Below are 23,859 nucleotides of genomic sequence, written 5' to 3'. Positions count from 1 at the left end.
CCAGTCAGTCAACCCGCCCTTGGGGTGGCGCTCCAGTCCAGGCTCCTCCCTTCCCACCTCGGCCCTCCTCCCTTTTCTCCCAGCCAGCTTTACCACCAGCTCCGGCCTCGGCTCACCTTCCAGAGCCCCTTCCCCGGAGCTGAACTACCGAAGGGTTTCTCTCCCGCCCTCAACCCAGCAGCACCGCAGCTCCGGGGCAGCCCGGCCGGCCAGCCTCCCCCCAGCTCAGCCCTGCCCGAGTCCCCCAGTCATGAACCTCTTCCGATTCCTGGGAGACCTCTCCCACCTCCTAGCTATCATCTTGTTACTGCTCAAAATCTGGAAGTCCCGATCGTGTGCGGGTGAGAGCCGCCCCCGCGGAGAGGGGGCGGGAGCGGGCCGCCCTGGGGCACCGGGAAGGCTGGAGCTCCGCAGGTCAGAATCCTCCCGGACTGCCTGCTGGGGATCACTCTTTTAGTTCTAGGGTCACCAGGGGGTCAGCTGCTTTCCCTAGACTAAGGGGGACACATAGTTTGGTGGGGGTGGCTTCGGGCGCTCAGTTCCTCCTTCTGCAGCACCCTTTGGGACAGCTATGGGTGTTCCGGGGCAGGGAACCAGGAGCCATGGCAGGCGGGGAGGTGGCTGGGAGTTGGTGACGTGGACTGTGGAAGGCCAGGAAGGGAGCGGGAGGAAGGTGACCGACTGGGAGACTGAAGTCAGGCAGGACTCTCCCTAGGTCCCAATGTAGGTCTAGACTGTCAGGGGAACCTGAAGGAGACAGAAGTACCGGTGAGGCCTAGCCTGGGATGGAGCCTCGGTCTGTAGTATTTTTGGGGCCGGCTGCCCCCTGGCTGTGGATGGTGGGAAAGGACCGTGCTCAGGCTTAAAGGCCTTTGGGGACCGCTGTGTTCTAGAGCTCCAGCGGGCTGGCCCAGGCGCTGCACGTTAGTTTATTATTGCCCAAGTAGCCCACCTCCAGCTCCCTCCTCCCTGCCCCTCATTCTCTGTCCCAACCAGGCATTTCAGGGAAGAGCCAAGTCCTGTTTGCTGTGGTGTTCACTGCCCGATATCTGGACCTGTTCACCAACTACATTTCACTCTACAACACCTGCATGAAGGTAGAGTTGCAGTCAATCCCTCCTCCCCCTGGCAGGGTTCCAGGCAGGGACCAGGGAGGACTCACTGAAGAGGCCTGGGCCTAGACATATGGTCTGAGGGAGGTGGGCTGGGGACATGATTTCTCACTCACGACCCTGGCCTGCCTGTGAGCTGAGGTGGCCTGTTACCCTCTTGTTAGGTGGTCTACATAGCTTGTTCCTTTACCACGGTCTGGATGATCTACAGCAAGTTCAAAGCTACTTATGATGGCAACCACGACACGTTCCGGGTGGAGTTCCTTGTGGTTCCTACTGCTATTTTGGCGTTCCTGGTCAACCATGACTTCACCCCTCTGGAGGTAGGGTTCTGCTGGGACTGTGTAGTGGCTGACAGCAGGTCACTCAGAAGGTACACGCACAGCCTAGGTTCGTGGTGGCAGACACTGTCAACAGTCACCGCACTGCATCCCGTGTGCTGCTCCGAGCAGCTGATGTCTGCTGGAGAGCGTGGCACCCCTTAAGTCGTCTCAGTGTCCAAGGACACCTAGTCCAGGAAGAACTGGGCTGATGAAGGTTAGGAACGGCAAGCAGGGTCGGGCGGGAATTTACATCCCACTTGAATTTACATCCCAGATCCACACCATAGTTTTCATTGCTTTTTTCCTCCCCAGAAGTGTTGGAGAGAAAGGCTAGGGCCTTGTGCACGCGAGGCCAGTGTTTTGTTCTCGAGCTGCTGTCAGTCATTGGTTTTCTGAGATAGGGGCTGGCCTAGAACTTACAATCCCCTTGCTTCACTGCCTGGATTAGAGCTGTATGTCCCCTCCCCTGATTGGGAGCGCCTATTTCTACTATAATGACTTCAGCCTGTGACTTGTCTTTTCTTTGCCTCAGTTTCCCCATTGTAAAATGGATCATGAGAGGGTTACTGAGTTCAGGGTTGCCTGTTGGTTATATGCAGAGACTCTGGAGCTGAGTACAGGGATAGGAAGCTTGCTTATTCAACTGGAAAATGGTGGGGCTGTGGACCAGTGTACACCTGGGTTTTTTGTAAAATGGGGAAACAAGGGGCTGGAGAGATGGCTTAGCCATTAAAGGTTAACAGCAGCTAAAAGGACACACTACCAAAAGGTCAAGATGAAGTCATCCCTGCCTCTTAGCATCCTTCTGTAGGAACCCAGGCTCTGCGCACCACTGAGCCCTCCAACCCTTGGGGAAGGACCAATCAGCATTTGCTGAGGGCCTGGCTAGTCTGTGGATGCTACTTCCACCTCCAGGTGGTGGTGGTGGTGGTGGTGGTGGTGGTGGTGGTGGTGGTGGTTTGGGTTTTAACCCTTTGGTGGTTTGGTCGGGTCTGTATGTGTTGAGCTCATGCCTCACGGACTGGCAGGAATCATTGGCTGGTACTCCTTCCCTTTGTAGCCCACTCCCGTCTTACAGGGAGCCAGCCCGGGGTGGTCAGATGTGAGAAGGTTTTCAACAGAAGCTCAAGTTTGGGAGTCCTCAGACAAGATCTAGCTTTTTAATGTTTTAGCCACATATTCAAGATACAGTTTTTGGTTTTTTTTTCCTGAGACATTGTTTCTCTTGTGTAGCCCTGGCTGTCCTGGAACTCACTCTGTAGATCAGGCTGGCCTCAAACTCAGAAATCTGCCTGCCTCTGCCTCCCAAGTGCTGGGATTAAAGGCATACACTACCACACCAGGAGAAAAGTTTTCAATTAGCAATAATTGCACCTTGGATAAACTTCCTTGGCTATGATATTGTCACTGTGCAAAGCTCAAAATGTATGAGTAAAAGCACTGTGCAGGCTGCAGTCAACATAGGCCCATGGGCCCCTAAAGTACCAGAGGGAGGGGGGCTGTTGTGCTGGGAGCCCAGCTAGACCCTGACTGCAAATGTGCCACGACTGCACTGCACGGGCATTACCTAACCCACTGATTTATTCCCAACCACAGCTGAGTTGGGATTACTGGACTCATTTTCCAGTCTCCAGTTAGGAGACTGATTGAGGTAGAATAGGCAGAAAGGGTGACTGTCTTCTGTTCTCTGAGTCTATGTTAGTAAATAGTACATTCTAAGAGGAGAAAATAACTTTTAAGACAAGATTTTGCTGTATGGGCCAGAATGGCCATCAGTTTAAACTAATACTCTTGCTTGAGCCCCCCAGAGCTGGTATTGCAAGCCTGCACCACCATAGCTCTCTAGGCGCCTGTCTTTAATCTGGGGCGGAAGCAGGGAGATCTCAGTGAGTTCTGGGCCACCAAGAATACATAGTGAGACCCTGCCCCAAAATGAATGAATGAATGATTAATAATAAAAATCAATAAAACAAATGACATAAATCAAAATAAAAAAAAACATACTCAGGGCTAGAGACAGCTCAGCAGTTCAGAGTATTCCCTGCACATTTGGTCCCCGGGACCTGACCCGCATCAGGCGTTCACCTGTCACATCAGGTCCAGGGGTCCTATGTTTTTTTTCCTGTCCTCCACAGGTACCCAATGTATATGTGGCGTTCACTTATACAGACATACACATGAATAAAAATAAAAACAGATCTTAAAAAAAATCTTGGGTCTGGAGAGACATGATGAAGGGCATTCTCGGAAGCATGTAGTTCAGTCTTTAATATACACATACGTTAACATATACATACATATTCGATCCCAGTCATCCAGGTCCAGTTCTGGGAGACCCAGTACCTGCTTCTGACCTCTGGCACCAGGCATGAACGTGACATTCATACACATTAACTTAAACAATTCAGCTGAGCTCGGTGGTTGACGCCGTCAATCCCAGCCCGCCCTCGGGAAGCTGAAGCAGGCGGATCTCCGTTAAAGGACAGCCTGGCCTATGCGAGTCAGCGACTGCCTGTTTCTCTTTCTCATACACACACAAAATAAAGAAGAAACACAGTAGCACACATGAAGTAAATCTAAACAATTTAAAAAATAATTGAGATATCAAACAGATAAAATACAACAGGCCTGTTTTTTTGTTTTGTTTTTGTTTTTGTTTTGTATGCTGTGCTTCAGACCCGCAGGGTCACTGGAGGGCTGAGGGCTGAGTGCTGTTCATCTGAATGGGTATATTTCTCCTAAGGCCGCCTGGAGGAGTCTGGATAGTCGGGGACTAGGCCTGGAGTCCTGTTGCTGGGAGGGGTCCGCAGTCCTCGGGCCCTCAGTTTGCTCATGGATAATGAAGGTGTGCTGGACACACCTTGAAGCATTAAGGCTGAAGCCAGTTAGTGTCCTGGTGTAAGACAGGTTCCTGGGTTGTCACCAGCATGTCCTGTCTTTCTCATTTCCTTCCTTTAAACCAAAACAATCGGGGAGAAGTCACAGCTCCCACCTGACTTTGTCCTCTGAGGGGAGGTTTCGAGTATGTCGCTGATTGTGTAGCCCGGGTGGGACTTTCAGAGAACAGGGCCTTCACAGAGGCTGTGATGACCTGGCCACCAAGGTGCCTGTCTGTGCTCCCTTAAGGGTGGCTTATGTTGTGCATGGGCATCCTTTGTAGCTACTTACTCTAGGTGACTCACTGCCTCCATAGTTCAGGAGCTGTGTCTGGTGCTGAGGACTCCGGGGTGAACAAGATACAAGTTCCAGACCTCATAGGATTCACAGACAGGAGCCATGACAGGACAGCATGCCGTGTGCAGTGGACTAACTAGCATGTTGTGGTAACAGCAGGTTCCTGGGTACAGCACAAGCCTGGGCCATAGAGTCAGCTCCACGACAGACCAGGCTATAACAAGACTCTTTAAAACAGTAAACAAAGAGGCCAAGTTGGTAGAACATGCCTTTAACCCTAACATGTGAGAAGCTGGAGGCTCTCTGTGAATCCCAGGCCAAGCAGGCTATGTAGTAATACCTTATCTCAAACAACATAAAAAAATTCCCCAAATAAACAAGGGTGTAGGGAAGGTGGCTCAGTGGGTGATCACTTGTTTTGGGTTTGGTGGTTTTTTTGTTTGGTTGTTTAGTTTTGGTTTTTTGAGACAAGGTCTCTCTGTGTAGCCCTGGCTGTCATGCACTTTGCTCTGTAGACCAGGCTTACCTCAGATGTGGAGAGTTCTGCCTCCTGAGCGCTGGGATTAAAGGCACGTGCCACTTCACGTGCTGATTTTTACAGAAGACTTGGTTGGCTTCAGCTCCTAGCACATAGTGGCTAACAGCTGCCTGAAAGTTCATTCGGTTCCAGGGAATCTGATGCTCTCGTCCTGAGCACATGTGGTATACATACATATACTCTGGTGCATATACACATGCACATAGATAGGGCTGGAAAGATGGCTCAGTTATAACCACTTGCTGATATTCTAGTGCTGGGGTTAGATTCCCATCACCCACATGGTGGCTGGAAGTCTCCTGTTAACCTCACTTCCTGGGGATCTGATGTTCTTTCTCTTCTGGTCTCTGCAGGTACCATGTGGGGCACAGATACATATGCAAGCTAAACATACACACACATAAACTTTTTCTTAAACATTTTTATGTATGTAGGTGCCTTCAAGTTTCCATTGCTGTGAAGAGACACCATGACCAAGTCAACTCTTCTAAAGGAAAACATTTCATTGAGGTTGGCTTACTGCTTCTGAGGCTCAGTCCTCAGTGTCACCGACACTCAGTGATACTAGAAAGGAGCTGAGAGTTCTACGTCTTGATCCAGCTGCAGCCAGGAGAGGGCTGTCCCCAAGTAGCTAGGAGGAGGGTCTCAAAGGCCACCATTACAGTGATATACTTTCTCCAATTAGGTCACACCTCCTAATAGACCTGGGCCTAGGACATTCAAACCACCACATTGCACTCCCTGGCCCCACAGGCTTGTCTAAACACGAGTCTATGGGGGCCATACGTAGCCACAGCATAATGCAAAATACATTTAGTCCGACTTCAGAAGTCCTATTCTCTATATAACAGTCTCAACTATGTTAAAAGTTCAGAGTCTCTTCTGAGATTCATCCAATCACTTAACTCTAATCCCCTATAAAATCAAAATTAAAAAGCAGATTACGTGCCTCCAACATCACAGGATATATATTACTACTCCAAAATGTCATAGTGAGGAAATATTGGATTGAAGCAAGACCAAAAAAACCAGCTGGGCAAACTCCAAACCCTGCATCTCCATGTCTGATGTCAAAGCACTCTTCAGATCTCCAGCTCCTTTCAGCTTTGTTGACTGCAAAAAACTACTTTCTCTTCGGCTGGTTCCACTCCCTGTTAGTAGCTCTCCTCACAAGGTATTTCCTGGCATCTCCACCATCTTTGGGTTTCCAAGGCAACTTCAGTTTGGCAGCTTGTGTTCTAATGCCTGTGATCCACACATGATCTTCTGGGCTCCTCTGAAGGGCTTGGGTCACTCTCCAGCTCTGCCCTCTGTAGCACTCTAGGCTCTGGTTGATCCACCCCACTGCTGCTGCTGCTCTTAGTGATCATCCCAGGGCACTGACATCTCCAATACACTGGTGTCTTCTGCTGTAACTAGGCTTCACCAATAGCCTCTCATGGGCTCTCCTCATAGTGCCAAGCTTCCTTTGCATGACCTCTTCAGCCATGGGCCATCAACTGTAGCTGAGACTGTACTTTCACCAGTGGCCTTCCATGGCCTCTCAGAGTGCCAAGCCTTATCTGCTCTTCATGATACCTTCATGCCTTCAAAACTAGTACCAGCTGGGTATTTCTTACACATTACCAAGTCCAGCTACCAGCACAAGGTTATCTCTGGAACACAGCCTCTTTGTGCTCTCAGAAAACACTTCCCAGAAGACTTCTCAGTGATGCTGGTCTCTTCCTAATTTCTTAGCTCCAGCTCACCAGCATCAGTTGTCCCAGGAGTCCCTTCTCCTCTTGACTCTAAAGCCAGAGCCAGGTGGCCAAAGCTGTTGAGTTCTGCTGCTTGCTGGGGCTGGAACATTGGCTGGCTTATTTATTTATTTTTTTAAATAATTATTTATTTTATGTATATGAGTACACCATTGCTTTTTTCAGACACACCAGAAGAGGGCATCAGATCCCATTACAGATGGTTGTGAGCCACCATGTGGTTTCTGGGAATTGAACTCAGGACCTCTGGAAGAGGAGTTAGTACTTTTGTTTTGTTTTGTTTTTCTCTGTGTAGCCCTGGCTATCCTGGAACTTACTCTGTAGATCAAGCTGGCCCCCAACTCAGAAATCCATCTGCCTCTGCCTCCCAAGTGCTGGGATTAAAGGCGTGCACCACCACTACCCAGCACCATTAGTGCTCTTAACTGCTGAGCTGTCTCTCTAGCCTGGCCCTTGTTCTATTACCAGCTCCCTCACTGTCTAAGCTTGGCTGTCCTGGAACTTGTTCAGTAGACTTTGAGATCTGAATGACTATCTCCTGAATGCTGGGTAAAAGCATGCCTGGACTTAAGCTTTTTTTTTAACCTGGAACTTGCCGTGTACCAGGCTGACCTTAAACTCAGAGATCTCTTTGCCTCTGTCTCCTGGGATTAAAGTGTGTACCACCATGCCTGGACCGCAGCTTTTCATTTTAGATCTTAATCAAGTTGTAACCAGAAAAGCCATCACAGTCCATCCCTTGTCAACTTGACACATAACCCTATCTCCTTATGTTCAAATGAGAGCCACAGGGAGGCCATAACAGTGTCCAGCACAGCATGTCCCTCAGATAGCTGCGCATGCGCCTGGCTGGGTGGCATCGTGCTGAGGTCACCACTCCCTTGATCCCATCTCATATCCTTGTCACAGGATTCCTTCATTGTAGTTCCTGTGCCCTTTACTGTCTGAACCATACATTTTGTATGTTTCCTTTCTAAGCTTGCTGCTGTTGATCAGAACGCTCTTCAAGAGAGAAAACCAGAGGACAAAATCTATGCTGGGCATTTCAGAAACTTCCTTTGTTAATGCAATTAATTGAAATCTCTTTACCTTAATCTCAGGTAGACTCTCCAGACAAGGGCAAAAAGGAACATTCTTCACCAAAACATCATAAGAATGATCTTTAGAGTTCAAATCACCATTAGCACCAATGCCTTCCATATTCCTACTGGCATGGCCTATTATGTCCCACTTAAGGCACTCCATGGCTTTCCAAATCCAAAGTCCTAAAATCCACATTCCTCCAAACAAAAGCATGGTCAGGCCTATCACAGCAATAGCCCAGTCCCTGGTACGACTTCTGTCTTAGTTATGGTTTTACTGCTGTGAACTATTACCAAAGCAACTCTTATAAGGACAAAATTTAATTGGGGCTGGCTTACAGGTTCAGAGGTTCAGTTCAGTATCATCAAGCTGGGAGCATGGCGGCATCTAAGCAGGCATGATGGTGAGGAGCTGAGAGTTTTACATCTTGATCCAACTGCAGCTAGGAGGAAGGGTCTACCCCTACTATTTCCTCCAACAAGGCCACACCTCCCAATAATGCCACTCCTTGGCCCAAGCATATTCAAACTACTACAGTGGGTGTTTTACCTGCATGTGTGTCTGTGCAGTGCATATACACGCCAACCCCACAGGCCAGAAGAGGGTGCTGGATCTCTGAGACTGGAGTTATAGTTGTGAACTTCCATGTGGGTGCTGGGAACCAAAACCAGGCCCTCTAGATATGTAGCCAGTACTCTTAATCACCAGGCTGTCTCCCTATAGTTTTTTTTTTTTTTTTCTGAGACAGGGTTTCTCTGTATAGCCCTGGCTGTCGTGGAACTCACTCTGTAGACCAGGCTGGCCTTGAACTCAGAAATCCACCTTGCCTCTGTCTCTGCTTCCTGAGTGCTGGGATTAAAGGCATGTGCCACCATTGCCTGGCTAGCCCTATATTTTTAAAGTTGTAAATAAAATAATCCAAAAAGGCAAATTGTCATGAATCTTGGAGGAAGACTGTCCAAGGTGGGCCTTTTCTAGGAAGTGGCTAGCTGCTGAGGTTAGGAGCGTTCAGCGGGATGATATGCAAGTGCAAAGGCCCTGTGGCAGGAGGAAACTTGGTCTGTGCTGCCCAGAGAAGGAGGGAAGAGAGGAAAAGGGCTGGAGTCTAGATTTTATTTTGACTAACAAGCAACCAAGGATTTTTAAGCAAGGGAATAACTGTATGTTTTTTGGGGGGAGAGGGTGTTTGTATAGCCTTGACTGTCCCACTCTATAGACCAGACTGGCCTTAAAGTCAGAGATCCACCTGCCTCTGCCTCCTTATGAAAGCAGGACATGGTCTCCAGTGTAGAGACGGGAGGAGGAGTTGGGGGCCTTTTGCTCTTGGAGATGTAAAGTGCACATGAGCTTGCACTCCAGTCAGGCCCCAGCTCTGTGGTCATGGGAAAGGGTCTGATCACCTCAGGCATTAGTAGAAGGCGTTAGTAGAAGGCTATGGTGAGAGGAAAATGGTGCCTTGGTGGTGTGGGCTTACTAAGGTGGGGCATGCCTTAGGTACTAGGGTCTGTTCATAGTGCTTGTCCTGTGATGCTGAGTGCCTCATCCCGTCCCTTCCCTCTGCAGATCCTTTGGACATTCTCCATCTACCTAGAGTCAGTGGCTATCTTGCCACAGTTGTTCATGGTGAGCAAGACGGGCGAGGCGGAGACCATCACCAGCCATTACCTGTTTGCACTGGGTGTCTACCGTACACTCTATCTCTTCAACTGGATCTGGCGCTATCACTTCGAGGGCTTCTTCGACCTCATCGCCATCGTTGCTGGCCTGGTCCAGACAGTCCTCTACTGCGATTTCTTCTACCTCTATATCACCAAAGGTAGCTGGGATGCAGGGCTGGCTGAAAGGGGTCTGCTTTCTCCCCACTCCTGTATTCCATGGGCCCAGGATCTTTAGGATATATTTAGGATATTCCTAAATATCACAAGGCATGGGGCTTCCTTTCCTGGCTTCTGGGGTTCCACCATCCCCTATTTACACTCCAAACCCTGCTTCCCTGAGGCTCAAGGTTTTGTTTTGTTTTTTTTTTTTTTTAAGCTTATTTATTTTATGTCTATGAGTACACTGTAGCTGTATTGATGGTTGTGAGCCATCATGTGGTTGCTGAGAATTTGAATTCAGGACCTCTGTTCGCTTTGGTCGACCCTGCTCGCTCTGGCCTAAAGATTTATTTATTATTATATCTAAGTACACTGTAGCTGTCTTCAGAAGAGGGCATCAGATCTCATTACAGATGGTTGTGAACCACCATGTGGTTGCTGGGATTTGAACTCAGGACCTTTGGAAGAGCAGTCAGTGCTCTTACCTGCTGAGCCATCTCTCTAGCCTGAGGCTCAAGTTTTGACTTCAGGCTGGATTACCACAAGTGGAGAACTGGCAGAGCAGGGACTCTTGCCCAGTGAGATTCAGTAATTCTCATTGTATGAACTTCTGAGTATCTGTGTGTCTAAGGCTCAGGTGTAGTGGAAATAGTGGTCAAGGCCCATCCTCCCTTAGATCCTCCTGAGGAAGGTAGCACTTGAACTGTAAGGGAAGGCTCTAGCCACGAGAGGAGCACTGACTGGGCGAAGGCAGGCGTGCAGTCTTGGGGTGATGAGTCTTAACCAGGGCCTATGGACATTTTAAAGTGATGTTTAAGCAAAAACCTAAAGACCAGGGCTCAGTATGGGAAGGAAAGAGGCAGTAGCCCTGAGCCTGTTACCCATCCCGTGGATCCTAAGGCAGGGTTGTGTTGAGGTTCAGGCTAGCTTAAGCTTCACAAAAACACAAATAGTCTGACAATCAAGACAAGAGCTTGGAATTCAGGTTCTTCTCAGGCCCAAGAATTAAGGCTTGGAACATTGGAAGGGCTAGGCAGTCTTTGTCTAGACAACCCTGCTAGTCTGTCTGCCCCTTTGTGTAGTGATCCAGGTTTCTAGTCAGCAGTCCTGAAAACAGAGCGTGCTCGGGGCTGCCTCTGCTCAGGCCTTGAGACAAGGTCATGATTCTTGCTCCATCCCTGGTTCATCTAGACTCAACCTAGTAGTCCAGGATGCAGAGTTCTGGGGGTTCCCTCTCCTTGTTCAACTCACAGTGGACCTTGCTCTGTAGGGTGGGAGGTGCTCCTCTGTAGGGTGGGAGGTAAGGCCCACCTTGTCTTTCTCTCTCCACAGTCCTGAAGGGGAAGAAGCTGAGCTTGCCGGCGTAACCCTGGCCTCCCCAGCCTTCTCCGAGGCAGGGCAGGAGGCAGGGGGAGGCTGCTGGAGACCAAGAGCCTTCCCATCCAGAGTTGACTTTGTAAAGAGCTCACCTCTCCTGGCTCCCCACCCCTCAGCTGGGTTTTGGGGTCCATGGAAGACCCCTCTCCTGGGGAGCTCAGGACCTGAGCTGTTTGTAGCCTTTTGCCTTTTAGAGAAGAAAAACAAACAAATCTTTCCACTATTTAGTTTTTGATTCTGATGACTTTTTCTCTTCTTCCTGGCCCTGGTTTTTATAAACTGTGTTTTGAGTGTTCTCTGGATCAGGGCCAGGGGAGGTCGACTCCTTTCTCCAAGATCCCAGCCCAGCCCCATGGTTGCCAAACACTACGTCTGCCAATGTCCGCCTGCCCACCGTGGCTGACGGAGCTGCTCCCTACATGTCCCTGGATTGGTGGTAAGAAGGAACAAAGTTAAGGAGGATTTCCTAATTTTTTGTGACTTTTTCCCCTCAGAATTTGTTAGCTTTTTGTGTGTTGGGGAGGGTAGGGTAGGGTTGTCCTGTTTTTGATAAATTAGGGGAAGCTATGGGCTTAGGCAAGGGAAAGAGGCTGGCTGACCCAGGTGCGACCCAGACTACACTCTAACACCATGTTTTTGTACAGAATTTGATGGCTGATTCTTTGTTCTCTTGAAATAAACCAAGGAAAACTGTCCTCCTCTTTGCCGTTTCCTGCCCACTTTGGTTTGTACTAGGTCTGTTCAACTTTCACATCATGGACCTTGTGGGGATAATCTACACTCTAGGAGGAGAGAAATGGGGTTCGCAGGACTCTCCAGTACACCCGATGCTTTGAGGTTCTGCAGGGAAGAGGTAGGGAGAATCTGACTCTTTGTTTCGTATAGAAGCGTACCTGAAGACTGCCCAGACCTAACTACCACAGCAGACCGTGGAGACCAGTGCATGTCCTAGCCCGTGGGTGGGACATCCCCTGTCCTTCCCCAGTTGGCATTTACAAAAATTTTTTTTTATGTGTATGAGTATTTTGCTTGCATGTATGTATGTGTACTATTTGTGTGCCTGGTACCCACAGAGGCCAGGAGTGGCTGTCAGATCCCCTGGAACTGAAGTTAAGACAGTTGTGAGCTGCTATGTAGGTGCTGGGAATTGAACTCAGGTCTTCTGCAAGAGCAGCCAGTGAGTCTTCTTAATGGCTGGGCCATCTATCCAGACATACTCCAAACCTGGCATTTTGATACTGTTTAATAAAAATGAAACAAAACAACATCAACAACAAAAGGTTGCTAGCTTTTAAAAACAAGATCATTATCCTCCAGTCTGGATTTCTGGCCCCTTTAAAAGAACTTGGTCAGTGGGCAGTGGTGGCCACCCTTCAGACGGCAGCCCATGGCTGAGGCTGAATAGACGGGATGCCTGCATTTGCCACAGCGCTAACTCTTAACCATGAGCTGTTACCATTTATTACTGGGCCAATACTGAGTGTGGTTTTGTTTATAGAATTAAAAAAGCAAATGAAAGCTGGGTGTTCACTCAGGAGGCAGAGGCAGGCAGATCTCTGTAAATTCAAGACCAGCCTGGTCTACAGTGAGTTCCAGAACAGCCAGAGCTACACACAGAGACACACTGTCTCAAAAAACCAAAACAACAGAACAAAAACAAACAAACAAAACCCAACAAAACAGAGCCCATAAATGATGGGCCTCACACCTAGCCCTTCCCGGCTCCCCGTCTCTGGCTCTGGTCAGTGACAGGAGAACGCTTTGTTACAGTGCCGAGGAACAGATTCTGGGTCTTGTATGCATCCTGGGCAAGCCATCTTTCCTTGAGCTCTGCCCCAGCCAGCATCTGGAGTTTGATCCTTGGTTCAGACTTCCTATTTGTCCTTTGAGAACTTCCCAGTTCTTAGTTGTACCTGATTCCAGTTCTTTGGAAGCTTAGGGGACTGGGCTAACTTTTCCAGAGGACTTGCCCTGTCTCCACATCACATGGACACTCTAATTTGGTCCTCAGCCTCATTTCATAAATGAGAAAACTGAGGCATAGGAGGGTAAGTGGCAGAGATGGGGGATGGGGCTTGTTCCTGGACTTCCTGTTTAACACCTGTGTGGTGTTTCAGTGGTCCTTCTGTTTAGAGGTCTTGGGCACAAGTCTGGTAGAACACATGTGCATGCTGTAGGCAGGTCCCTGAATTGCCTCTTTGAATGTGGTAATATGGTTCAAGAACCAATCCATCTAACAGAACTCACGTTAAACACTGAAGTCCTTCCCCTCGTGACAGCATAGGAGGCTCAGGCCCACTTGCTAGGGCAGAGGGCCTCTGTCACTCCCCTATCCTCTCTTCTGCATTGGGCCAATGTGTGGTTTCTGAGCCTGACACAGGAAGCCCTCCCTCTCAAAGGACAGGCTGGAGCCTCAATTTGACCTCACAACTTGTATCTCTGTCCAGTTCATAAATGCTCTGCAGGTCATGCCAGCCCTTGTACAGGTTTGATTGTTTGTGTGTGTGTGTGTGTGTGTGTGTGTGTGTGTATGTATGTGTATGTCAGGGTCTCACATATCCTAGGCTGGCCTCAAATCCCTAAGTCCTGAATTGCGATCTTCCTGCCTCTTCTGAGAGCGGGCTATAGATGTGCAGTGTCTCATCTGCTCTATGTGGTGTCAGAGATGAAACAAGGCCCAGGATCTGTGCGCACTGAGCAGGAACTCTACCAACCGGCAACAGCCTCGCTCCCTCCTTTAAAAAAATGTTCACCCACTAATTCACATACAAAAACCAAACCAAATCCAAAACAAGAAAAAGATGTTCTAGAGGAGCCAGCAGAAGGATAGAGAGGCCCTCTAGTCTGCTGTTCATCCATGACACTCGGTATGGCTGAGCCGCAGTGAGCCGTGCTGGGAGGGAGGCGCATGGGGACTCCATGAGACAGGATGTAAATGCTGCATGGTAACTGTGAGTGCAGGGAACGGTGGCACCATATAACGCCAGTATTGAGGCTGGGGGACAGGAAGTTCCAGGCCAGCCTGAGTTACACAATAAGGCCTTGTTTTACAAAGAAAAAAAGAAAAGTTGAGTTTTCATATTGATTATACGTTGAAACAGTAACACATTGGATATATTAAGCTAAATGAATTATATTAAAATTGACTTGCTTTCTCAGTGAGGCCTTGAGCAGGTTTCTGCATCCTCTGCCCCATGGCTGGGTAGTGGGTAAAGGTCATCTCTCCTGCACAAGGTGCCACCTGCTTGATCCCTCCTAGCCAGTCTGTGGCCTGATGACCCTGAGGGATCTAAAGTAGAAACACTTGACTGTTTCCCAGGGAACCTTTAATGCATTTGAAGACCCGGTCTCACGCATGGCCATGGCCCCTGACTGACCCCTTACACACAGTGATGCTGACCGCCTCCATCTTTCTGGGGTACAGAACTTGGGCTGCTGGGCCAGTGTTGCGCTCTCTCTCATGAGAAGGTCTTTTCTCCCTCAGCCACAGCCTCAGATGCAGCCTGAGTCCCTTGTGCCTCCTCTTCAAGGCCAGTGGGCTCAAGTTGCAGGGAACACGGCAGCTCAGCCTGCTCTCAGCAGGTGATGGTGCATGGGGGTCACACAGAAGTGGACCTGTTGCAGAGCCTCCCTCCTCCTCTGCCACTCAAGGGATGAGAGAGGAACAGACAGGACAGGGTTGTTCAGGACCCCTCAGAGGGGACTATTTACTCATGGATACAGGCTGTTCAGCTGTCTGGCATCATAGCCAGACGTGGGGCCTTTGGAGTAGTCATGTAGGGGGACAGGGATGAGCTGGTGTAAGTCAGACTGTTGGGGCCTGTGATGGGAGGGTGGGCAGGGCTAGTGGTGGATGATGAGGAGAGGGTGTTGAGCACCACGCTACCCTCCTCCAGGGAGCGCTTGTAGGGGACTGGAGCCTCGTCTCGGAGGTCCTGGAAGGCTAGGTAGGCCTGGAGTATCTGTGGGCAGGAAAGCGAAGGGTTTAAGTTGGCTAGGGTGGGAAGGGAGGCCTGGGCCTGGCCTGGGGGATGCTGTGGATTGCTGTCTGCTCCCTGCCCAACGGTGCCCAGGATGGGGGTGCTGGGAAGGCAGCTTTAGAGATGACAGCAGAGGCCCGGGGAAGAGTCCTTGCTCTAGTCACTAGATGGACAGCCCTCCCAGCCCACCCTGGAGGGGGCCAGGGCTTGTCCTCACCCAGACGGGGACGGAGAAGAAAGAAAAGGCAATGGCTGCCTTGGCGCTGCTGTTCCCCAGGAGGAAGTGCTTGGACTTCGAATGCTGCCACTGGCTGGCTAGGAAGCAGAAAGCCACAAACCAGACACCTGCCCAGAGGACTGGAGGGGCAAGGACAGAAGAGACCTGGAGGAGCGTGCTGGGGCGGGGCAAGGTGTGCTGGCAGGCTGCCGAGTCCTGGGACCCTCTGGTGCTAACCCAAATCCCTCATGTCCCTAAAAGCCAACTTCTGGAGTGGAGCCCCAGTGTCTAACAGCACCCTGCTAGCTTCAACTTCATCAGAATCACAAAGGGACCCAGGGCCCTGTGGGCCAACCACATCTCATAAGCTGTATGTGAAGGGGCGCTTCACAGAGGACCTTCCCACTGCAGAGGTTCTCTGACAGAAGCAGTCTCTGGCCCTGAGGTGCTAAAAATGGCTCCTGGAGAGGGGCAGAGAGGCAGTGTGAAGAGGGCCTGAGGGTCTGGGTATAAAGAATGGGCTTAGAGGGCTGGAGAGCTGGCTTGGTGGTTAAGAGCACTCACTGGCTGCTCTTCCAGAGATCCTGAGTTCAAATCCCAGCAACCACATGGTGGCTCACAATTATTTACAATGGGACCTGATGCCCTCGTCTGGTATGCAGGTGTACATGCAGACATACATAAAATAAATAAATCTTAAAAAAATTAAGAATGGGTTTAGTGTTTTCTATGTGCCAAACGCTCTAGACAGTGGGTGTGGCTTTGGAGGCTGGGCTTTGAAGCATAAGGAGGGCTAATCAAAGGAAGCAGTGGCTCAGTCGCATGACCACCTCAGCCTCAGCTTCTCTTATAAAATGAGAAGATGGGCAGGACTTACCCCTAGGGCTCTTAGAGCTGGAGGAGACAGGTCACACACCCACCATGATGATGTGCCTACCACTGGGAAGTGCCCAGCAGTTGTCCACATGGCTATGGGCACCCCATAACTTATTTCACACTCAGAATCCCCTGCAAGGCAGTCTTCCTCCTAGCTTTCCCTGGGGGTCCTTCATCAAATTCCTGCCACAGGGTGGGCTTTTCAGGCTATGTTTAGTGGGCTACAGAAATGAATGTGAGGGAAAAGCAACTTGGGTTAGAGGCAGAGAGGGGACTGGAAGGGACAAGGACTAGAAGATGATTCTGGGAGGAGTCATAGAGTCAGGCTTTCACAGTGGGAGGACTGTCTGCACAGGTTTGATGGGTGGCCCAGGACAGTGAGCCGCACGCGCTGGGGAGGAGCCTGAGCAGGCTGAACAGAGGGCCCTGCACGGGCCTTGGAACTCACCAGCCAGAATGAAATCCAGGAGCTGGAAGGCTGTCTTAAAGCGGGTGCCCACCATGCGGCTCTCATGGGCATCTATGGCAAGGAAGACCAAGCAGCTGAGAAAGGACAGGAAGCCAGCTCCTACTGCAAAGCTACAGGCCACGTGGTTGCTGTTGAGGACGCAGCGAAGCTGAGGAGACTCTGTTCTATTCTGGTAACCATCAGTTAGTAGTGAGGAAAAGATGACCAGGGAAAAGACCTGTGAACAACAGAAAGGGTAGACATCAGTGCCCTCCAAGATGTCCTTCCCTTTGCGTGGACACCCTGGGGACAGGCCATTCTGCAGCTACCCTTCCTGTTCTAGCTCAGAGTCCTGTCTCTGCCTTTCACCTCCTTTCCTCCCTCTGGGCTCTGGCCTCTTCCTTACCGTTACCCTAGTCTCCTCTCTGCTCTTCCTGACCTCGGTCCCCCAAGGCTCCCCACACCCCAGGGCTGTCCTAGCCCAGTCACCGTGGCTTCCGAAGATCTCTTGATAACCTAATCTTTGTCCACTCACCTCTGCTTTGCTCCAGACTTTCCTGCCACCACTCTTACTTGGGGCATAAAAGCTAATAAGAGGTCTCTCAACCCTGCTCCCCTAGCTCCTCTGTGTCCCCTCCTCTCCCTTCCTGGCTCACAGAACCAAAACTCCGCCCTGTGTTCACTCTACTCTGTGTTTAGCTGCAAATCATTTAAAAGTTTTTTGAGCCGGTTGGTGGTGGTGCACTCCTGTAATCCCAGCACTCTGGGAGGCAGAGGCAGGCTGATTTCTGAGTTCGAGGCCAGCCTGGTCTACAGAGTGAGTTCTAGGACAGCCAGGGCTACACAGAGAAACCCTGTCTTGAAAAAAAATTTTTTTTAAAAAAAAACATTTTGAGACAGGGTTTCTTTGTGTAGCCCTGGTTGTCCTGGAACTCTCTGGACCAGGTTGGAACAACCTGGACCAGGTTGGCTGAGAACTCGAGATCTGCTTGCCTCTGCCTCTTGAATACTGGGAATAAAGGCATGTGCCACCACTGCCTAACTCATTTATTTTTTAAATTTATTCACTTAATATGTATGGGTATGTTGTCTATATGTATGTCTGTGTACTAACTATACACATGCAGTGTCCATGGTGGGACAGGAGTTACAGATGGTTGTGGGCCACTTTATGGGTGCTGGGAATTGAACCTGGTACCTCTGGAAGAGCAGCCAGTACTCTCAACAGCTAAGCCATCTCTCTAGTCCTCATTGCGTTTTTTGGTCTTGTTTTTGTTTTTTAAGACAAGGATTCTTTGTCTTGGCTGTCTTAGAACTCACTCTATATACTAGTCTGGCCTCAAACTCATAGAACCTGCTGCCTGTCTCTCGAGTGCTGGCATCATAGGTATACACCACCACTGCCTGACATTCTGGGCCCTGTTTTAAGAAGATTTTGAGTTATCCATGTTTGTACACCTGTATGTTCTCTCTCTCTCTCTCTCTCTCTCTCTCTCTCTCTCTCTCTCTCTCTCTCTCTCTCTCACTGTCTCTCTGTCTCTCTGTCTCTCTCTGTCTCTCTGTCTGTCTGTCTCTCTCTCTCTCTCTCTCTCTCTCTCTCTGTGTGTGTGTGTGTGTGTGTGTGTGTATAAGCTAGTGGGAAGAGAGGGCACTGGATTGTGTGAATCTAGAGTTAACAGGTTGTGAGCTAGGTTCTGGGCACCAAATTCAGGTTCTCTGCAAGAGCAGCCAGCACTCTTAGCTGTCAAGTCATCTCTCTAGCTCCCTCCTCCTCAGTTCACTTTTTTGAAATAAACATTTGAAATGGTCAAAATTGCACACAGGAAAATGTGCAAAGACAAAACAAAGATGCAGTATTGATTTCAGAATTAAAATGTCAACAATTTTCTTTTTTATTTCACAGGATTCCACCAGCAGTCCTGGCTAGCCTTGAGCTCACAATCATCTTCCTGCCTCAGCCTCTGAAATTCTGGGATTACAGGCATAGCACACTACATCTAGTTTTTGCTTTAGAATTCCTAAATAAGCAACACAGCGCTGCCCTGGTAAGTGCCCCAATCTGTGTACCTGCTTTCTGTGACGTTAGCCTACACCACACTGCAACAGAGGCACTTTTCTGGCAATATGAGATACAGAGTATGAAGAACTGGATGAATTTATCTGCTAGTCAGCTGCAGAGCCTTGGACTCTGCCTCAAGTTGATTCTACCTCGAGAGCACTGGTTCCTACCAGCACTGATCTGTGAAAGGTTTCAGTGTGACAAGCCCTATGTTAGGCATAGAAGGAACCCATGTGAGTCTACTGTATAGAGTGGAGTGGTTCAGGGTCTTCCTACATGGCTGTTACAGGGTGAGAAGGGTTGAGCAGTGGGACTATAGTTTGGAAGGCTGTGAGCAGGGCAGGGCGGGGCAGGGCGGGGCAGGGCAGGGCGGGGCAGGGCAGGATCAGCTTTCAGTGTGGAAACAGCCTTCAGGTGGTGTTGAATTGGCTGGAGGGCTAAGTCTGCATGCTGGAGAGTCAGTGGATAAGAGTTGAACTTTGGGTGGAACCAAAGTCCTGGGAATAAATTTTGAAAGTAATAAGTTGAGATCTGGACCTTAAAGGAGTTTTGCAGGGTATGTATGGTGCATGCCATTATGCATGGTTCTCAACCTTCCTGGCATAAAGGCTGCAACTTTTAATACAGTTCCCCATGTTATATCCCCAACCATAAAATTATTTTCATTGCTACTTTATAACTGTAGTTTTGCTACTGTACTGAGTTGTAAATGGTAAATATCTGATAAGCAGGATATCTGATATGTAACCTCTGTGAAAGGGTCATTCAATGCCCACAGGGGTCATGCATGACCCATAGCCTGAGGACCTACACTCAGAAAGTGGACACAGGAGCCAGGAGCCAGCCTCAGCTACATATCCAGTTCCAGGAAAGCTTGGACTTTATGAGACTCTTTTATGAAACAGAGAAAGAAAAGGGAGCACATTCACGAGTCAGAGGTTACAGAGCTCGCTCCTTTGGGGACAAAAGGTCTTGAGATATTCAGTGAGGTTAAACTGGCATGTAGGCAAGAGCTAGCCCTCAAATACCTCAACAGCTCTAAGATGTGAAAGTTAAAATGTGGGTGCTCAGAGTTCAACTTGGGTCCCCTGGAAGAGCAAGAGCCATCTCTCTAGCCCCCTCATTTGAATTTCCTCATGCACTGAGGGGTTCTACGAAGATAGCCAGGACCAGACCCAAGGATTAGAGAAGTCCTCTGGGGTTATGTGACCAGTGGACTGGGTAAGGGGTAAGGGTGAGACAGAAGTTCATAGAGCAGGTTTGTTGGGAGATCAGAGCCCCCAGCAATTCAGAGACATTTTGGATGTAAAGGTGGATCCAGGGGTTGATAGAATGTGAGGCTCTAGGGGTCTGTGTATGTCTGAACACACAAGTGCAAGTAAGGCTTCAGTAAATGAGTGTGAAGAATAACTCTGGCTCCTTGTTCTTTCTATGTTCTTTCCATGTTCCGGGGGTATGAGGTCAAAGACTGACCCTAATTTACCCTGCTTTTGTCCTGCCCCTCCTTCTCTCTCCTTTGCAGTAATTGCTTTATAAGCACAGTAATTAGTCTCTCTTCTTGCCAAGAACTGTCTGGTTAACCCATGAAGACAGGCTGTAAGACAGTCTGGGACAGGTGGTCTATGGACTGCCTTATTTCATCTTCACAGGAGTCCTGCCCAAGAGGTGGTTCTCAACCTGTGGGTCACACGTCAGATATCCTCCATATCAGATATTTACATTGTGATTCATAACAGCAGAAAAATTACAGTTATGAAGTAGCAATGGAAATACTTTTATGGTTGGGGTCACTACAACATGAGAACTGTATTAAAGGGCTGCAGCATTAGGAAGGCTGAGAACCACTGGTTGGGAGTGAACAGTTCAGTGCTGAGGAAGTGCCTTACATAGCTCATGCTAGGACAAGGCAAGGCGGGAAGAGAAGGCACCACAATTATTTCTCAGCGCCTCCACGGCACTGTGCATCAGTCCACAAAGGGGGTGAATGAATTCACTTCTACTTTTGATAATCTACATCGTAGTGCAGTAGAAAAAGCCACATGTGGAGGAGGAAGAGGAGGAGGGAGAGGAGGAAGAGGAGGAGGGAGAGGAAGAGGAAGAGGAAGAGGAAGAAGAAAAGAAGCAGAAGAAGAAGACGACGACCCTAACATAACTGATCTAGAGTGGGGCTTGAGTCCAGCCCTCCTGACTTCCAGGCCCCAGGAGCTGTTTGTCTATGGTAAACTGGGGCATTGGAGTGTGGGGAAGGGCATCTGTTATCTGGGGATCCTATTTCTTTGAAGCCTGTGTCCAGTCTCTTTCCTACACCTTCCCTGGCTTGTCTCCAAGAGATAAGATTCATGCGTTAAGGCACTGGTTGGCAAGCAGCATAGAGGACAAGATGCCCAGAGATGCTCACTGAAGAGCCAGGCTAGGGGAAGGAGGACGGTGTGGGAGATGGCGGTAAGGGCAATGTCTGTGACCATAAGGTCTGGCATGGCTGGCTGCCTCTCTCCCAGTGTGCACTGGGCCATACCACCTGGCTCCCAGCTCTCTCGTCCTTGCCCCTACTTTCCAGGCACTGGAAACAGAGTGGATCTGAGGTTGGCTCCTTCATCAAATGGGTCACCTTGACAAACCACACAGCCTCTGGAGTCTCAGTTTCCCCTGGGATTATACAAATGTATCCTTGTCATAGGTGTTGTGAGGACAGAAGGCACCAGGGAGTGGTGTGTGGCAGTCATAATTCCTCCTTTCTCACAAGGAAGAAAGACAGTGGGGCACCAGTCGCTGCCATGCCAGGTTCCTCCAACCCTCTCCTCCCTCACAGTCGAGAGTTATTCCAGTGACAATGCTTGCTATTTAAGGAGAACTCGGCACATGCCAGCCCCCACTAAATAGCCTGTCTATGCATTGCCTCATTTCGTCTTCCTAGCAGCCCTGCCCAGGAGCCTGGGATTAGGACTCTCTGGGTCCAGATGAGGACACAAAGGTCCAGAGACGATGTTTCAGGTCACACAGGTACAGTCTGACCATGTAAACTACTGAGCCAAAGGGGCATCTCTGGGAATGAAAGGTGGTGGTGGTTATGTTGGAGACAGCCCAGCCAGCAGGGTAGTATGTTCCTCTAATGGACACATGAGTAGGCTGGGCCTCAAAGCCAGTCCTGTGTGGACTCTGTTCTAGAGGACAGAGAGAAGACACTCTGGCCTGGGAACCTGAGGAGAGACTTTGGAATTTAACCCATGGAGGAGATGAATGCTGACTTCCTAGACTCTCCCTGAAGAACCAGGTCAGAGGGTTGCTCCTGCTCCCACAACCCTACCTCATCTCATCATTGCCTCAGTTGTCAGTTCTGTCCAGGGGTAACAACACAGCTAGGACAGGCTGGCTGAGCATGGTGGCTCACACCTATAATCTCAGCACTCAGGGAGACTGAAGCAGGAGGACCACCTGAGAGGTCCTAGTATCTCCTAGAACTGAGTGGTGTGTTAACCTTAATGCATGCTGTCCAATGGACCTTCCTGGCATGATGAAGTGTCCCGAATCTATGCTGTCCAACTGGAGACTCACAAGGTACCTGTGGCAACTAAGCACCTGAAATATGGCCACCAAGATTGCAGAACAGCGCATTTGAACTCAAGTGAGTTAAAACTGGAGTGACTCCTGTGGCTTGTGGCTACCCCACTGGACACGCAGTCTTCAAACACTGATGCCATGTATCAATTTTTTTGGTTTTTTTTGGGGGGGGGTACTTTTTTTCTCCTTTGAAGGGTTCTTTTTCACTTTTTTTTCTTACACTGTAACCAAGGCTGGCCTCAAACCTGTGACAATCTTCCTACCTCAGTCTTTTATGTGCTGGTATTACAGATTGTAACCAGGTTTGAAGGGCTCTTTCTTGGGATGACTGGGTTGATGCTGACAATGGCTAATGGCCAGATACTCAGTAAAAGGTGGCTTCAGTTTTGGGCTCTTATCTGCTTGTCTCCCTATCTGACCACACTGACTGCCCCCCACCACCTGCTCCTGGATGTCTCCTGTGTCCTGACCCCTAGGGTCTCACCCCTCCGAAGATCCTTGAGATGCTCTTTGGTCTCCTCAGAAAGCGCACAGTCTCACTGTCTGCCAGCTCATGTAGGCTTTCAGGAAGGTGCATAGTGGCTGCTCTTCTTTGGGTGTCCTGGGAGGTAGGGGCAGGGGTGTTTGGGGCCTGCTTTCTGGGCACCACTGCCTGTGTGCCTCAGGCCCACCTCAGGGCTCAGCTGCTGCAAGAAAACAGGAATGGGAATGTCAAGGTCAAGGTGCTGGGAGTGGGGAGTATTGGGCCAGGCCTGGGTGGGAATGGACGGGCTGAGGGGCTGTGAGGAGCCCAAGGAACAGAGGGACTGGGGCGAAGGGGCTGGCGGCTCCGGTTTTCAGATGTCAGGAACATGGGTGAGAAACTGCTGGGTGGTCCTAGGTGCTGGAGATGAGAGATGATGAGGTATGTGGAGGTTCTGGAAATGGGAGCACAGCTCCTTCGAAGGCTGCTTCGGGTCCCAGAAGTTGGAAATGGAGGCTCAAGGGCTAACGGAGGTCTCAGGTGCCAGTAAGGGGCCAGAGGGTTCTGAGGGCCCTGGATTTTGGGAATACAGGATGAGGGTGATATGAGGTGGCAGGTCTGCTGGGCCCTCAGAGTGGAGGCATGAGGCAGTGCTTAGGGACCCCAGGACATGGACACTAGTGAGGGGGGCTATGGACTGGCCCTTGAGGGACTGCAGCCACCCCTAGGCATAGAAGACCATGGAGAGCCCAGGAATATTTAAGGTGTTCCTTAACTTGGGTCATTTTCCGTAACACGAGCCTTGCTCAGGCTTCAGCTCTGCCTCAGGATGACATATTGTCTCCGACTGAAGCCTCGGAAACCAGCTGCCACTCAGTATCAGAGTCATGGCAACCTTCTTAGACTAGGGGCTTCCCTTCTAAGGACGTGGGGGCGGAAGTGCCGAGACCCCAGCGGGACACTGGCTGAAGAGAACCACCTATTCTCCGAGGGCCGAGGACCAGCGCTCGTCACTGGGACGTAGACTCTTGAGTTTGCCTGGCTTCCTCTCCTGCTCCCGGGAGCCACCTCCAGCCT

At 49.9% G+C, this 23,859-nt stretch overlaps 2 protein-coding genes across 2 annotated transcripts; one reads left to right on the top strand and one right to left on the bottom strand.

Annotated features, from left to right (window-relative positions):
- The first annotated feature begins 53 nt into the window (after positions 1-53).
- On the top strand, positions 54-11,876 carry Kdelr1 (KDEL endoplasmic reticulum protein retention receptor 1). The gene is made up of 5 exons (XM_052162772.1): positions 54-341; positions 997-1,097; positions 1,277-1,435; positions 9,551-9,803; positions 11,137-11,876. The coding sequence occupies exons 1-5, from the start codon at positions 251-253 to the stop codon at positions 11,169-11,171; spliced, it is 639 nt and encodes a 212-aa protein (XP_052018732.1). The 5' UTR covers positions 54-250; the 3' UTR covers positions 11,172-11,876.
- Positions 11,877-14,211: 2,335 nt separating this feature from the next.
- Positions 14,212-23,848, bottom strand: Syngr4 (synaptogyrin 4). The gene is made up of 5 exons (XM_052162757.1): positions 23,762-23,848; positions 22,804-23,005; positions 16,703-16,940; positions 15,379-15,518; positions 14,212-15,143 (listed from the first exon to the last, which is right to left on the bottom strand). The coding sequence occupies exons 2-5, from the start codon at positions 22,894-22,896 to the stop codon at positions 14,910-14,912; spliced, it is 705 nt and encodes a 234-aa protein (XP_052018717.1). The 5' UTR covers positions 22,897-23,005; positions 23,762-23,848; the 3' UTR covers positions 14,212-14,909.
- Positions 23,849-23,859: the final 11 nt, after the last annotated feature.

This window comes from Apodemus sylvaticus, chromosome 1 (assembly GCF_947179515.1).
Source record: "Apodemus sylvaticus chromosome 1, mApoSyl1.1, whole genome shotgun sequence".
Taxonomy (NCBI): Eukaryota; Metazoa; Chordata; class Mammalia; order Rodentia; family Muridae; genus Apodemus; species Apodemus sylvaticus.
The sequence above is the reverse complement of the archived record's forward strand: the minus strand, read 5'-3'. Positions and strand labels throughout refer to the sequence as shown.

Excerpts from the sequence above, each read along its gene's own strand:
- Kdelr1 (XM_052162772.1), top strand. The coding sequence starts at position 251 with ATGAACCTCTTCCGATTCCTGGGAGACCTCTCCCACCTCCTAGCTATC. Across the intron at positions 342-996 it reads GAAGTCCCGATCGTGTGCGG|GCATTTCAGGGAAGAGCCAA; the intron begins GTGAGAGCCGCC and ends TGTCCCAACCAG. Across the intron at positions 9,804-11,136 it reads CTACCTCTATATCACCAAAG|TCCTGAAGGGGAAGAAGCTG; the intron begins GTAGCTGGGATG and ends CTCTCTCCACAG.
- Syngr4 (XM_052162757.1), bottom strand. The coding sequence starts at position 22,896 with ATGCACCTTCCTGAAAGCCTACATGAGCTGGCAGACAGTGAGACTGTG. Across the intron at positions 16,941-22,803 it reads TCTCAAGGATCTTCGGAGGG|GTCTTTTCCCTGGTCATCTT; the intron begins GTGAGACCCTAG and ends TGTTGTTCACAG. Across the intron at positions 15,144-15,378 it reads TCTTCTCCGTCCCCGTCTGG|ATACTCCAGGCCTACCTAGC; the intron begins GTGAGGACAAGC and ends TCCTGCCCACAG.